Source organism: Dicentrarchus labrax, unplaced genomic scaffold, assembly GCF_905237075.1.
Source record: "Dicentrarchus labrax unplaced genomic scaffold, dlabrax2021, whole genome shotgun sequence".
NCBI lineage: Eukaryota > Metazoa > Chordata > Actinopteri > Moronidae > Dicentrarchus > Dicentrarchus labrax.
The window spans coordinates 16,456,908-16,473,737 of NW_026136701.1; the positions used below are offsets into that span (position 1 = coordinate 16,456,908).

Sequence of the window (16,830 nt, forward strand, 5' to 3'; positions counted from 1 at the left end):
ATGGTTCAGCCTGTAAAGGAGTTAGTGTCAACTTTAAGAGGGAAAAATAAAGTGAAAATTAACTTTTCTGATGGATAACTTAATAGTGCAACGTTATGTTAAATTCATTTAAACTTATTTTTCAGAAGAGAATCACGCAATTTTGGAACAAATTCTTGTATTACATCGCCTAGTTTAATTCACTTTGATGCATTTTAAAGCCTAAGCAGGTAATCTGATTCACCTCCTGTGACTGGAAGTGAATCGATGAGTTTTTCAGAGTAGTTAGGACGTGTTGTAGCGACTGCTCGCGAACAGGAGGGAAGGACCCCACATGGCGCAGCCTAACCCATGAATTAGTAAAGAGAGCCAGGCGTCCGTGGCTCGCCTGATTGGAAGTTAGGGAGAGAACGCCTGCTGACGCCAGTGGAGATCGATGTGGCAGTCAGAGGGATGAGGCGAGATAATTAGCGTTCAGAGTGTATCTTGTTAATTAAGGGCTAATTAGAGGCAGAGGCGGAGGGAGAGGGGTTTTTTGTGTGTGTGTGTCTGTGTGAGGGGGGTTGTTTGACAGAGGGATGTGCACAAATAAGGTGGCAGCAGCGTTGCACTGCTGTAGAAACTACCAAAAACTGTTAACTCAATTACACCATTATCCCTTCTTTACAGACTTATTTTTGTTTTAAAGAAAACATTCCTACCAGACCAAGTTTAGAATTAAAACGGCCTATGCAGAACATAAGAAATCTGGATTAATTTATCTTGTGTCTGTCACTTATTTTCCAGGCGCTCCTCACTCCAACAGTAGCACATCCCTTCAGACGGGCGGGTCGGTGTTTGGCGGCAGTAAAGACGGCATGCACCAACGCTCCTTCTCCGTGTCCAGCGCCGACCAGTGGAATGAAGCCATCAACACCAGTACAAGCAGCGGAGCCCGTAAGACCTTCTACATTCTCATCCCCTAAATCTCACGCACAGAGCAATCGAAACACACACATTTACTACCGCAAAGACGAGAGGGAATTAAATCAAAATGAAGGGATCTGATCTAGAGGTGTGCTGTGATGGAGGTGCCATTTCCCCCGAGTTTCTCATTTTCATAATTAGGTGATCAGGGCTGTGATCGCTGTGACCTTTTTGTGCTGCTGCTCATTGATAGAAGCGGCATGTTCATAGGAGAGGAACAGTGAAGGTTAACTTTCTGCCATCGATGCATCTCCACTTACTGCCTCTGTGTCACATTGCACCTTGTCACTGTACTTGAGTGAAGTAAGATAATATATTCACCATGCATGTCTACACACACCCCCCCCATCCTGTCTTTACCTTCCATCTTACTCTTATCTCCCCCCCCTTCGTCTGTTTTCCTCTTTTCTTCCGAAGAGGAAAATGAATGCTTTTTGGGGGTACCATTCATCACCAGTTATTTCCCTCTCTTTGTGGTTGGCAGTAAAAAAGCACTTAAATGCACATCAACAGAATAACAGTCATTTCCATGCATGTTTGCACTCTGGTAGTTCTCATTAGCACGGCGGCGGCTCCCCCCCTCCCCATGGGCTCCCAGGGGCCCCGGCAGTTTAAAGAGCGCACTTTACGAGCGCTGCTGGAGTCCAACTGCACGGCCCTCGTGGTTCCGCAGACAAGCCTGTCTCTCATTTGGAGCTGCCAAACGATCAATTCTGCCTGGACGCAGGCACTTCCATCACCCCCTACCCCTGTCTCCCATCAGCAGCATGCCCAAAGCAGAATTACTTAGATTCGTGGGGTCCTCAAATAAATGAGTGCAAGTGTGTGTTGTGTATGTATGTGTGTGTTCTCTCTGATTTTTTTTGTGTGTGTGTGTGTGTGTGTAGCTGTTTGTATGTGAGTTTTTTCCACGGAGCATGTTTGCGTCTGTATTACAATGTGTGTGTGTGTGTGTGTGTGTGTGTGGGAGGAAAAAGGCATACATCTTCATACTGGATGTTTGTGATTGTGTGTTTGGCGGCCGGTACGCAGACGACAAATAGGAATTTCCTAAACGTTGTGTTGTGAAAATAAGGAGGCCTAGAATTTCCCATTTTCATGTTTGGTAAACTGAAAAGCCCTCTATATTAACATAGCCCATTAACCAGCATCCAGTCTTCAACTAAATCAGAGCCACAATTTGCTCCATTATTCTATTTTCTTCAATTATTTTCATGCTACTCTTAAGGTAACCACAAATGAGCTTGAATGAGGCAAATGAGCTGAAAATAATAGTAGAAACATTACGTCAAATGATAGATATGTTGCTTGTCCTTGGGAAGGAGTGTCTCTGTAATCAGTGCATAGTCAGAGCAGACAGTTTAAGGGCCTGTACACTAGAAACAACATCTTTGTGGCTCAAAAACTTTCTCATATCTTGTTTTTACGTCTCCTTACAATTTAAGAATCTGAACCACAGCAGCAGAATATGCTTATAGTGTAAAGTGTGACTGGACTATCAGAAAACATAAACTTGATTGAAACGCAACGCTCTTATCTTTCATCCTAATGTGCCTTCAATAATCAATAGAGGGTGTTCCACAATGAAGGGTGCTCATGTTTTGCCATTTGAATTGACTTGAACCAAGCCCAATCACTCCATTATCCTTGGTGAAGGTTGCAGGTTAACATAAAATGTGATTCTGAGATGCAAAAACAGCAGATTGATGATTCAGTGGAGAATGAATGCATCTTAGCCAGGTAACCATTTCCATATTATTTAAAGAATGTCCTCATTTGTAAAACCTATTGAGCAAAGGCAGAAGCAGAGGTAGTAACGTCTCTTGAATATTGAGCGCAGATTTTTGATTAAATCCCGGCCCAATTTTTCTATTGCTTGCATTCATAAAGACACCCATTCTTAATGTACCGGATGCTTGTTTAGATCCTGCTCTCCTCGGTACACCTCAATCTTTGAAGCTGAATTAAAAGCAAGAGGCTCAAACAGTCAATGAGCAATGCGATGTGCTTGTTGATGACAGTAACTTAAGTCATGGTCAAAGTGTGAGTAATATAATGTCATCTCCAAAGGTAAGAGATTACTGTAGATCAGTGCTCTCCATGGGTAATAATTCAATAATTAATTCAATATTATATTATCCTGTCATCAGAGGATTGAGGTATCTTAACAGATCTCATGGCCAAAATATTTTTAACAAGTGAATTTATGCTCAAATCTGTCCCAGATTTTAATTATATAATTTTGTTCTATTAAAACACAAAAAGTGCAAGTAGACCTGAAATGATAAGTTGATTAATAATTAAGTTGATCAACACAAAATTAACAAAACAACATTTGATGAATCATTTCATTTTTTAACGAACATTTACCGGTTTCAGCTTCTCAAATGTTAAGATTTGTTGTTTTTCTTTGTCATATATGATAGTAAATTGAATATCTTGTGGGGTTTAGACTGTTTGCCTGACAAAACTAGCATTTAGAAAAACATGATTTTAAGGCTCTGGGAGATTATAATATAGCATTTGTTATTCATTTCTTACATTTTATGGGCGAAAAAAGAACATTCATCTAGAAAATAATCAGGAGATTAATCCATAATGAAAATAATGGCAAGAGCAATATTGTGACTTATTACCAACCAAGTTTAATGTTATAAATCAGCGCTAATTACCAATTATTTTGTCCATACTGCCCACCTGTAACCCTCCATGAAAAGTTTCCATTGCTTTTTTCTTTCCATCCTCCAAGACATTTATGCCACAACTCTCTTCGGCGATGTGGTTATTTATATATAAGTGCCTTTTCTCCTCTGAGATTGCATATCAGGACGCAGGTAGTTAATGCACAGATAGCCTTTTCCTGTGGCACTGTGTTTTATACCTTGGCCTCCCGATGCGAGGGTGATAGCATGTGGGGCGTTTGATTTCTACGCCAGGCCGTAATGAAGTTTGACATTTAGTTTGGAGAGAGCAGCAGAGCGCGATCAGGCCTTGATTAGTACGCTCTAATTGAGGATAATAAGGGGGAGGCGGTGATTGTTTCTAATTTTTGCCATTAATTGCAGCCGTTGGCTTTGATTGAGGACAGGCAGGGCTGCCATGTCAAGGGGCCTGGCGGAATCATAGTGCTCCTCACCCAGAGCCTCTTGAATAACAATGAAATGACTCCCCCTCCCGTTCTCCTCTTCATTCCCCCTCTGCCTCTCTCTCTCTCTCTCTCTCTCTCTCTCTCTCTCTCTCTCTCACACCCGTTTTTCATTCTCATTCATTTTCAGTGTGGCATTGGTAAAGGCAGGAAGCTGTTAGCAGCCCCCTCTTTGTCTCACCCATAGTCTTCATCGTGAAGCATGTTTAAACTGTCATCTCCGTGGTGGGAGTGTAATACACTGTAATCACAGGTTAGGCTGCTACCTATTCTGCTGCCCAGGTGATCTTGGCTGAGTGGGAAAGAGACTCCTGATCCCCAGTGTGCTTCATTACCCCGCTTGGTCCTGATGGCCCTTGCACACAGTAACAGCTAGCTAATAATGCCATAGTGAATGCAGAATCAGTCCAATTTTTTACTTCAGAATTCTCACCTTAAGAAATATAATCTACCAGCCATGCATAGTTTAGAGCTGAGAACCACTTAAAGGCAAGAGACCTTACTTTATATAAAACCATTAGGTTTCAGGTGCTTTGATATTATTGTTCAGTGATGTGTACTGTAGTTTTATCCATTTCCTTCCTCTATACCTTCATGTTATAGACTTCCTACAACCTGATTGGTGCAAACAAAGGGAGGTGTATCACCCCATATATGTTTCAGGTGCAGGATAAGCCGGGCCAGGGTCATTTTCCACAACATTAGGGGCAGAAATTGATAATTAGAGGTGTTTATGACACGGTTGGGGCCCCTGAGGGGCAGCCCTCCCCTTTAACCTCAAGCGACATTAAACAAATGCTGGCTGTCACGTCGGAGACAGGTTGGAGCTCAAGTCTTCCACCCGCCATACGGAGCTGTGCTGGCGGGACAGACGCTGGGATGGAGAGGGAGGAGGAAGCAGAGGGTGGGAGGGGGGGGCACATGGAGGACCCCTGTGCCCCCAGCTGTCTGAGCTAGCTAATGACTCGTCTCAGGGGGGCTGTTGTAAGAGAGCAGGGAAATTGAAACAGACGCCTCGACTAGGAGCTGCTACATGTGTGGCTGCGTGCTGCCATTCAAAACACCAGAGAGCATAATGTATGTAGTCCAGCACAAGCACCAATGTTATGTTTATTAATGTGATGGCATATAATCACTATTATTATTTTCCAAGTAGCACTTCACTATTTATGATGAATTATTAATACTACTTCTAAGGATGGTCCTGTATCTTATAAGAAATTAAAGATACTGGTTGTAGTTATACTTTTTTTCCCCCCAATAATGACATTCTGTTTGTTTGTATACATCAACTCTCATCAAGATTAATCTATTACGTCTAGTACAGACATAACAATGTGTGTCTCAGGTGTTGTCTCCTATATTTTGCCCACGCTCAAACAATGCATCCCCGGGCCCTCTGAGCTCCACTCTCCCCCCACGTTAGCATCTTCAATCCCCTGCTGAGCCCATCTTACTCCTCCAAGACAGCCCCATCTCCCTAAAGGTAATGACCGAATTAGGCCTAATGTTGTACACTGGCTAATGGCACAGTGCTGCACATTATAGCATGTGCAACTGGCAACGACAACAGCAATAATCCCTGAGCCCCTTGTCCTCCTGCACTCCACCCCTGGGGCTGGGACGGTGCACAGGGAAATGAATGGAGTTTGCCACACTACAATGAGCTTTTGATGGGAGACAATGGAGGAGGCTGCCAGCACCACACAGGGTGGTAAGAGGAGAGCAATATGGGGCCCATCTACCGGCCCTCCCTCTCCACTCCCCCCAGGCCCCTGGCCCCCGCTCCCAGATTCATAATGGCATCCGGAGGGGGAAAGAAGGGAAAGTGATGTCAAATGTCAGGAAATCAGAAAGATGGCAAGCTGACAACCCCCTCCTATCGTCCCATCCCTCCTATCCCTTTGCCCAACGGTAGCACAGGTTAATATCACATTTATAAAATCACTTACAAGAAACAAAGCCGGCTCTTAGCCCCCTGTCACTCTCAGACAGTCATATAGAGAGCTGTGCCGCGGGCTAACTTAGGTAACCATTTGTTCACTGATAGCCCCATACCTGTCCTTCACTCTATCTAAGGCTGCAGCCACACAGTTACTTTGGACCACTACCAACTCCTACTGCGCACTACATTTTTAGAAGGTAACAGGTCTGCCTCTACTTTGCATGAAGCTTTCAGTAACTCTGATAATCCCATTCATTATTCATTACTCAGTGTTACACAATGATTCATGCATTCATACATTTGATGCATTAAGGTACATACTTTGTTTAAGCTAAGATGATGCTGCCAGCTTAGTTTATTTTTCTCAAGAAATAGTGTTTCTAATCTGTCTACATTTTATACTCTGACAAAGTGACATGGGTGTTTTGAGTTTTTATTTTTATATTATTTTTTTTTCACTCTCACACATTGCTTTCTTCAGGCTGGACTTGCCACTTGAGCCAAGTTTGCAGTTAATGCAATTAATAGCAAATAGCAAATCAACGATCCTCATTAGGCGATAACGTCACCCAGAGTCAACGTGGTGCTACAGCACTCTTCATTGATCTTATGCAGTTCTTTATCTATATATTATGGTTCATTATAGCAATAAATATGAGACAATTAACCTTAACTTTCTGTTTCCCCTTGATAGTTTTAAAGTTAACCAAAACATTTTGTCCATTGTATTTGTCACATACCACATATATTCGTAACTTAATTGTTTCACAAACTCTTTAAAGCTAAATCCAAGATGTAATTTTTTGTGACTGCACATTACACCCATTTGAAAATGTTATTTTTTGAGCATCATTTTATCAATGGTTCCCTGGTAAACCAGCCAACAAATGTTCCTGTTTGGAAAGTTTGGAGAATGTTCTGCACTATAATTTTGTGGGTCTAAACAAAGCTTTGTCCCTTTTTATAATGATGACCCATCAATGGGACAGGTGCATTTTAAGAGGTTTATGTGACTGCACTCATGAGCGACTCTGTAGCATCATAACTGCTTCACTGTGTTTTTATGTCACTGAGCCAGGATTGCAGAGTTGTACTCAGCTAGTATGGAACTGTAGATACCAAGCTGACGCTGTAACTTAAAGATTAACTTCCAAACTACCATACTTATTTAACATAAAAAAAATAATAATTGTTTTCCCTGTCTTGTGTTTTTTCAGCCAATGGAATGAGTGATCCCACGAGTTCCAGTGTGGGCAGCGCCACAAGTCCCAAACTTGAGCCACCTCCTTCGCCCCACGCCAACCGCAAGAAACACAGACGGAAAAAGAGTACGGGCATCACAAAGCCCGATGGCTTATCTGCAGGCAACGAAGGTACAACACAATCGCATTGCTACTGGTTTGAAATGAACAAAACTTCTGAAGCAAAAAAAGACTAAAAATAGCGGCAGCTGAAAACATCAAATCTGTGTGGATCAATGATGCGATTGTAACGGTCCTCAGATTAATACATGATATGCTTCCATCGTGTTTTCTTCATTGTATTCTACTGAGGTTTGATCTGCGCTCTTCTTACACCAGAATCCTGTTGCACCCTCTTCTTCTGCAGTGGCACCTGACTGATGAACGAGTGCCACTTGCTGTTTCTGTCTTGATGAACCAGCTCCGAATATTCCCATATTCCCAAACGCACATTAGTTTGCACTTTCTAATGCTGATTTTCTGGAAATTTGGTTAACTGAATTTGAAACCTTGCTAATTTAGAGGCCCAGGGTCGTTTCCTGTTGGTCCAAGTACAAAAAAACAAAATCAGAAAATCTGGAGAAACTAGAATTTCTTTTTTTTTTATATGGAAGCGTCACTTTTTTATGGATTTTATCATTTGTTATTGAATTAAAGATATGCTAGTCATAAAGCATCCACACAGTGACTTCAATTCAACTTTTCGCACTAATAAGATTTCTTCAGTCATTATGAAAAACAGAACATGTAATCTTTTATACTCTGACTGAATATGCCTATGAAGTACATAAAGGTGTGTAGTTTTGTATCTCTATGTGGCCCCCTGCACAGTGCGCCCTTACAGCCCCCTTTTCTTTTACCGTAGTCTGAATGGCCTGATCTCCAGAAGCCGTGGCCCTCCTCAGCAGGGGAGTGGCAGTCGGCTCTCCACCCAATTAATAATGATTCTCCAGCCCAATGATGAATGGAGTCCCCTAATTGGATGGCATTGTGAAAACACTGGGACGCATTTCAGAGGCCATAAAACTGATGTCACCAGAGTGGGATGATCAATCAACAAGATTGATACGCTGGATAACAACAACAATGGCATTGACGCCTCCTAAATGGGGCTAAGCATTTATAATCATTATACTTTTTTATCATGGTCTCTGACAGCTTCTCTTTAAAGTCTGAATGGGTCTGTTGACCACATTGTTGTTTAGAGTGAACATCATCAGCACCTCGGAGATAAGTGGTGTGAGATAAGTAGTGCTGTTTTTGTTGTTAGAGTAGTATGTGGTCACATCAGAATACTGGTGAAAGTTAATCTCTGATCTGATCGTTTTGTGGATTTGGCATGGTCTCTCACAGTTGCTCTACATGTACAGAAGCAGCTCCCAGCGTAGTGTTAAAGTGTAATGTCCATTAATTCTGTTTTATTTGACATTACTTAGCTCTTAATGGGGCTCTTCTGGCAGAGTTACACAGTCGCGTTAAAACATTGAATGAGTGATGGCTGGCATTATCAAACGTCATCAGATCTCATCGATAAATGCCCTACGCAGGAATAATTGAAGTCAAATTACTCCTGGACTTCCCGAGGAGGAAATCTAAGAGCAATCAGACTGGAGGAGGCAGATTTTGAATGTTTCTCACGTCATCAAACACGCACATTGTTTTCTATCTCTCTCATGGTTCTCTGCAAGGTTTTCTATTAGCATCACCTTGTCTGTTCTGCTGAATGCTCTGGAATACAGACGTATCGCTTAAATATTGGATTCACCCAAGTCTGGGATGTGAGTTGTGTCTCCTGTTGAAAGAACAGTAAAGAGAGAGAGAGAGGAGAAGAAAGGAAAGGAGAGGAGAGGTGGGATCCTTGAATAAATTGCCATCAGTTTATCTCATTTACGGGGCAATCAGAAGCGTGCAATGCAGGCTGAAATTGAATTTTAGTAGTTTTGAAGCATCATAAATCAAAACAGCGTTGCACGCGTCTTAAGGTGAGAAATCATTTTGGTCAACATGGGACGGGTAGGATGTAGGAGGGAGCCTGGAGAAACTGTTGCTGCACCATCATTTCCAAATATGGTACTACAGTAGTTAGCGAGACTCTTCTGCATGGCTGCTGAAGTGGGAGAAAATCTTACACATATTTTATAACCCCAAGTTCATTACTATGATTATGAGACTGTAATTGAACATTTGTCACTTTCAGCAAACTTCCAAACAGGCATTAGTTGAGCTTTAAATTTTAAGCCTTGTGATGGCATTTATTTCAAATCAATGTAAAGCCATATTTATTTATAATCAATTTAAAGACATATTTGGATAATGTATAAATTCTCTGTTATGTCTACGGTGCTGCACTTCCACTAAGGATATGCACAATGGACACAGTCCCTAATATCCTATGCACTGTCAGAGCTGTGTGCTGTAATGAACTTCTCATGTGCTTAAAGAATGATGCAGGATGCATGGCGAGACAACTGACAGCCCCGTAATGTGTTTCCCAGCAGCCGCTCGGCGACGAGCTTTCTCGGTGTGTCGCTCGCCATAAACCCACTGGAAAATCGATGGCCGATAAAGAGTTGTGTTCAGGGGGAGCCCCCTCTGATTAATGCAGACTGTCAGGGAGCATCATTAATGTATTTCTCTTTTAAAGAAAGTGTATCAAATGCTCATTGTTTTGGGTTTTTTATCTTGTCCAATGTGAGCAGAAAGGGAGGTGCAGGAATGGAGGGAAATTGTGACGAGAGGCTCCTTCCTAACTCTTACAGCTTTATGGATGAAGATATTTACTTGTGCTAAGGTCACAGAAATCAGGGAGAATACAGGAGCTGAGTGTTTGCTTCAGTGCTTTAAATGTAAAGAAGGTGTTAAAGTATTTACTTACATCTACCTCCAAAGATTTGATTTGAAACAATTCTATTGACAGACATCAAATCGAACCAAATTGAAATCAACAGGCCTACAGTTCTTAAGCAGACTAAAGGCAGCATTCCTCATACTGTGAGACATTAACTCTATAAGCTATAATGGACTCAAATGTGATAAACAGTATTGTGTTTGGAACAGAAGGACTGGGCTTAATTCACTTTATTTGGATGAATTAAATGTTTTAATCAGATCTATCTTTGATTGGTTTATAAACCTCTTATTAAATAAAATATTCAATAATGGACTTTAATGAAGCAGTTTTATTTTACAATTTTAAATTGATTGAATTTAAAGTGGTTGAAAGGACTCCTCTACTGGATTGTATCAGCAATTAGAATACATTATTTTTATGTGTAGAGAAAGTGAACTCCTAAATTTAAAACCAAATCCAACAGGGGTGTGCTAATGTTAACTGTTTATTGCATAGTTGCTGAGGAATATGTTATCTGCTCTAATGAAATCAATGGAAATGATTAAGAAAGAACTAATTTGCTCAATAGGAACAAAATATTGACATTATTGCATACTTGTAGAAGGGGGAATACAGGTGGAATGTGACCGTAAAACTTGTACAGACAGATATTTGACTAGAAATACATTCATATATCATATTGTCATGTCATCCAGACAGAATAGAATCAACTGCTGCAACTTTGCTGATCTACCAATGTCTCTTAATGAACACATATATGAAGAATACCACAGAAATATGTAAATAACAATTGATTGACAATTCTTTTATCAATCATTCAGACCATTGACTGTCTTACACTACAAGTTCTGCAGGTTAGGATCAGAAGAGTCTCGGTGCTCCTGACTGGAACAACAAATCACAGTCTCTCTGTGCTCATATTACAAGTTAAACTGCATCGACTGTCGATCACAAACAGTTTTAAGTTACACATTGTCTGCCCACCTTAATCCAGTATCCTTTTGTCCTGCACCTTAGTAAACTAAGGGTTAATATCCTCTGGAGTCCAGCTGAGGATTAGGAAATGGAGGTTTAACTGCCTGTGCTAATGGTGGGTGTTTATCTCAATACTTTGTTTTGTCACTCCCCGACTCGCTCTCATTTCCGAAAGCTGTCCCTGGAGCCTCCACTCTTGTAATGGCTTAGCTTTCTGAGCGCCACAGTATGGAGGGAAAGGAATAACAAGATTCTCATTTGGGCTCCATACACACTGCCCACAGATACATGTATAATTGGCCCTGTTTTCATTCTGCTCTGTTGTTAAATGCACTAGCTATTAGGGTAGTGGTATTGGTACTGATTTCATGTGTTTGTTTATTGTTGGAAGGTGTGTTGTGCTGCTTGTTTGTTTGAGCATGTGCGTGCGCATGTAAAAGTGTGCAGAAATGTGTGTGTGTGTGTGTGTGTGTGTGTTAGTACACGAGCGTGGGTATGTATGTGTGTGTCAGATAGATAAAGAGTGTGCTCTATCTCTCTCTCCCTCCCCGTTCTCTTCTTTCTGAGTTTGGTCGTGGTTCCCCTGGGGCCCCTGTCGCAGTAATGGCCTGCTCCTGATTGCTCTGATACAGGTTAGGAATATTGGCTTTAATGATGTGTAAAATGAGCAAGCAGTGCCTGTGACATTTACAGATGGCACCGCCTTGGCCTGTTCTTCCCAACTGCTCGTTAATTCACGGGAACGGCAAGCACTTCTTTAAGTGACTGCCTGATGCATGCATACGACACTACACAACACATCCTACACAAGAAAACAATAGCTCACCTTGTGTACCTCTGCACCTTGTCATCATTTCAGCCAAGTGTTCATACAAATGGCAAAAAAAAAAAGAAGAGTCCTCAAGGCTAAGAACTGTTTGCTAAGTCCTTTCGAAGGGTTCGTCACACCGGTCTCCAGAGGTCTTTGAGAGGCTTAGACAGAATAGATGCTGCGTTGTTGTCTGCCGTACAGACGGCACAGCTGGGCTCAGCACCCCCGAGGTGCTAATCTGGTCCACAGGTTCTCGGCGGTGCATCTGCTGCACATACACAGCAATAGAGGAATCACCATCCTCAGGTCACACTCTTTTCTTTTAGGTTCCACTTTGATTTTCAGGTCAAACAAACACCTTTTAGCTAGGTGTTAAAATGTGACGTACAGCACCTTAACAGGTTTAAAAGGTGGAAGAATTTCTTGTAATGAATAAAAAGTACTCAGATCCTTTACTCAAGTGAAAGTACGAATACAACCATTTAAGAATATTCTGCCCCGCATTCCAAATCCAACTGAAGTAAAAAGTGTACTTTAAAGTTATAATTTGTTACTCCATTGTCTATATTGATGCCTCAAGTAGCATTTTACTGTTGTAGGTTGAGGTTCTTTATATACAGTTACAGCTAGTGCTATATTTTATTCCAGTGATTCCCAACTTAGGGGTCAGGCCCCCATCCAAAGGGTCACAAGATAAACCTGAGGGGTAGTGATATGATTCATGGGTTAGAAAAGAAGAAAAATGTATGCTTTATCATATATATAAGCTTATCATATGATTTATGTATAATCTTAAGTATAAAGTGGCATGAAATGGAAATATTTAAGTACAAGTCCTTCAAAACTGTTGTGTAGTACGTTGAGCAAATATATTTAGTTACTTAATGTTAGAAATATATTTACCACCTATTTTTGTATCTTGAAGCAATCGTTTATTATTGGCGATACATTCTGCTTATTAAAGTGTCCGTGATAGAAGCCATGAAGTATCTGATGTCTGAGAGGTTCCCCAACAGTTTTACGATCCATGTGAATGGTGGACCAAGATGTGCATCTTTATCTGTCCCTTCCTCTTTGTAGCTCCATGGCCATTACACTCTAATTTCCTTTTTTTATTATGTCATGTTAATTAAGGAAAATCATATTTTGCTCATTCTTCACAGTTGGCTCCTCCATTAGCTTTAAATTGTGTTCTTCCTTGTCCGCCCACTGGCAGAGCTGTGTTAATTTATTTCTAATTGGCAAGAACTTGTTGAGTGTAGTCTCCAAGATAGATTTGGTCAGGAGGTTAATGCTCATGTTAATGTGACATGGTGATCGTTCCTATGCTAGCCATGTGCTAACTCCAACCATTGAGTAATAACAGAAGCACTAATGACCCTTTTACAAGCTCATCGTGGCAGGTGCCTGTAAGATAGTAGCGTTACCTTTGACACATTGTTCGCGCCCAGATTTACTGTCTCTGAGAAGACCACTTTGACCTCAGCATCATGCTTACCTGGAGCAGAATTGCTTTGGCTTATGGAGCTGAATTGCCACACTGTGGACGGCATTAAAAAGTAATATCGGCGTGCTGGAGCTGCATGTAATGACAGTACCTGTGACACACATAAAAGATTCCTGCTGCACATGTTCCTCTGTCTCTTTAGTGGCTATAGTATGTGTCGCTTGTGCATTACTATGCATGGAGAATTAGATTTGTTTTCCCTTGTATACTCATCAGTTTAAGAAACCAGTCATCCGTTGCTTTTTTAATCTCCATAATGAAAGTGTTTTAATGCCTCCAATTTATTGCCTGGGCAGCCAACAGAATAATTAGCTTTGTTCAGGTTTTCTAAAAAGATGAAAACACAAGTACCACAACATTTGAGTCTGGGAACCACAAATTAGAATCACATGCATTAGTTATTGTACCTGGAGTTATATTGGACAAGGAAAAAAAAGATTTTTACTGTATGTATTCCAATCAATCAAGCTTTGTTTTCTTTCGTATTTTTTTTTAATTCTCTGTCACTATTTGGTACCTTTAACCTGGCCATTCTGATTTAATCAAAAAATAAATTGTTATATTTTTGTCCCCACCAGTGCTTTAAAATGTCACACCCACATAAAGACTTTTTCACCGTAAGTCTAAATAAAGAAGCTTCCAGGCCTTTATTGATTCTCTCTGACCTGTAGTCGATTCCACAAACTAAATCAGATAATTGAAGTCGGTGTCGAGCTAATTGGATTATTGCTTTCCCCCTGAAGAGATGGCCCTCCACCACAGCACAGGGATTGCTACATTAGTGGAGTCCGTCAGACATCTGTCATTTACCGGCACAGGGCCGTGTCTGCCACCAAGGAGGGTGAATTGATTATAAATATAAAGTGTAGTAATTTCTTTGATTAGATGATTTGTGTGATAATCTTATCATCATCAGGCTGCCATCACTTTATAACTCCTACAGAGTTAATTTAGTATTAAACATCTCCTCACGCATCAAATGCCAGAATGGATTGCATTAGAAGTACAAATATATTTTGTACATAAAACAATTTTTTATTTTTTATTTAACTTCTATTAAAAATTAATGATAAAGCTACACAGGAATAGCACTGCCCTTGTGTCTACTCGCCTGCAGTCCTCCAAACATGGTTTATGCAAATTAGATGACTATTTGCATAGACATAATTAGGTAATTACAAATCATTTGGCTATGAGCTCAAGCATGTGCACAGACCAGAGATGTTACACGAGTCACATTGTACTGTACGGAGTTAATGAATTGCTTCTGAACAGCAGAGGCTTTATAGCATGTGTTGGACCATATGTTGTGTCAGACCTCTTGTTTGAAAACGACAGGTGACATTTTCATAAATCTTAGTTAAACACAAAGAGCTGGGGGGAAAAAAACACAGCCAATTCACAATTTTTCAAGCCAGTTTGAAGCTTAATTAGTTGTCATATAAAAAAAAAAATGCATTTAATTGAAAAAAATGTATATACACGACTTGCATTGTTTTTGAGTTGTTGGCAAAGTGTAAACAAACCTAGTTGATTTTGGACATAGTAGTTAAGCTGTATAGTAATACTATTACAAAACATCATTATTGTCTTCTTTTTCCTTTTAGTCAATATATTATGCCCGGGAAAAATAGTCGTCAAAGCAGGCATTGAGAGAATTATAGGAGAGAGGAGATGTTTAAATCACGATTAGTCTTACTGAAACAGTTTTGACAAGAAAGATTTAATTTAAAGCAAAAATCTCGAAATAAATACCTAATCCCTTATCCTGTATGCTGAAAGACGAAATACTAAAAGATCAGTACGATCAGTCTACATTGAAAAAGCATTTAAGTTAGAAGTCCCTGTCTATATTTTAATTTAGTCAATAAAGTATGTTAATGAAATCTCTAGTTTTTAGTTTAGTAAGGGTCCAGTGTTTAGGAGGATCTATTGCTCAGAATGAGCCGTTTTTATCTACAGAGAGAGCGAGTTCTCTTCCACAGAGGCCTTCATGTTGAACAGCCATATTTCTACAGTAGCCCAGAACGGACAAACCAAACACTGGCTCTGGATAGGGCCTTCAACATTTTTTTAAGCCACTGTAGTTTCTCCTAGACGCTTGGAAAGCTGAGTTGTATGGAGATGGTTGGATTCTGCAACTTTACCGCTATCACTAAATCTTACACACTGGTCCTTTAAATTAAAAGTGAACTACAACTCCCAAGGTACATTTCACTGAGCCTAATATTATGTTATGTGCAATAAATACCAGCGGCTAAAAAAATACAGTGTTGTGATAATATGTAATATAATCTGCATCCTTAATGAATTTACATTTGAATTCTGGTTAAATGTTATATTATTATTATAATATTTACACACGTCCCATCTTCTAAAATGGCGGGCAAAACATAATTTCTTTGAAAAGAAGCTGAAATAATTAGAACAAAATTTTCTTTTTTTCCCAGACCCCTTTCATCTATTGTTTTATAACGTTGACATAAGTGCAGAAAATGCCTTAAATCAGATGTTAAATCACAAAAAACATATTTTTTAAAGGGTGATATTGTGTTTTGATTGGTAATGGCAATGGCCTTTGAAGTAATTTGACTCCAGCAGAAAGGGAAATGTGTCCTAGCATTCATGAGATTTTGAGGCATCATCAAACAAAACAGCAGTGGGAGGGATCGCAGGACGTGCCAAGAAATCATTTGAGTGTTGCTGAGTTCAACAGAAGCTCATTCCATCGTGCATTCGTGCATGGATGGGCCTCAATCACTGAGCTGTGCCACTGACTTGCAGAGTCAGATTTCACAACCGACATGCGTGTTGATCGAGTACCAATTTATTGTTTATTTGTGTTTTCCAGAGCAAGAGGATTCCTTCGAGTTCATCATTGTGTCGCTGACCGGTCAGACGTGGAACTTCGAAGCATCTACATATGAGGAGAGGGAACTGTGGGTCCAAGCAATTGAGAGCCAGATCTTTGCCAGCCTGCAGTCCTGCGAGAGCATAAAGAACAAGGTACAGTAGGTCATGGAAGATGAGAATTATCTTCATCATCCTACAATTCTGCTGCTTCATTTACATTCCTCTTTTTCCCTGCTTTCCCAACCTGTACTGCGCCCTCCCCCTTCCCCGCCCGTCCTCACCCACTTCAAGCTGTCACATGTGGGAGGTTGTCAGACAGGTGCACCGCAGTGTGGGGGATCTCTTATTAGAACTGACAGACATCAGAGATAGAACACGGCTTGTGTCAGCATACTGGGGAGACACAGCCTCATTTTCATATTCATATTTTCTCTGCCTCAGTTTTTTCCTAAGACTTTGAAAAACCTCTTCCCTCCCTCTCCTCACTGGTTGTCTATGATTTGAGTCCAGCTGTAATTGTTTGCCTTCTCTTACTCTTGCTATAATTAGTTCCTGCC

The 16,830-nt window shown here is 40.6% G+C and overlaps 1 protein-coding gene across 3 annotated transcripts in view; it reads left to right on the forward strand.

The window, feature by feature from the left end:
• The window catches only part of agap3 (ArfGAP with GTPase domain, ankyrin repeat and PH domain 3), a 113,739-nt gene that overhangs the window by 81,851 nt on the left and 15,058 nt on the right, over nt 1–16,830 (forward strand). For all 3 annotated transcript variants that reach the window (XM_051419935.1, XM_051420025.1, XM_051419846.1), the window contains exons 12-14: nt 766–915; nt 7,253–7,408; nt 16,272–16,426. In XM_051419935.1, coding sequence (XP_051275895.1) covers nt 766–915; nt 7,253–7,408; nt 16,272–16,426 — 461 coding nt within the window. The remainder of the gene's footprint in view (nt 1–765; nt 916–7,252; nt 7,409–16,271; nt 16,427–16,830) is intronic.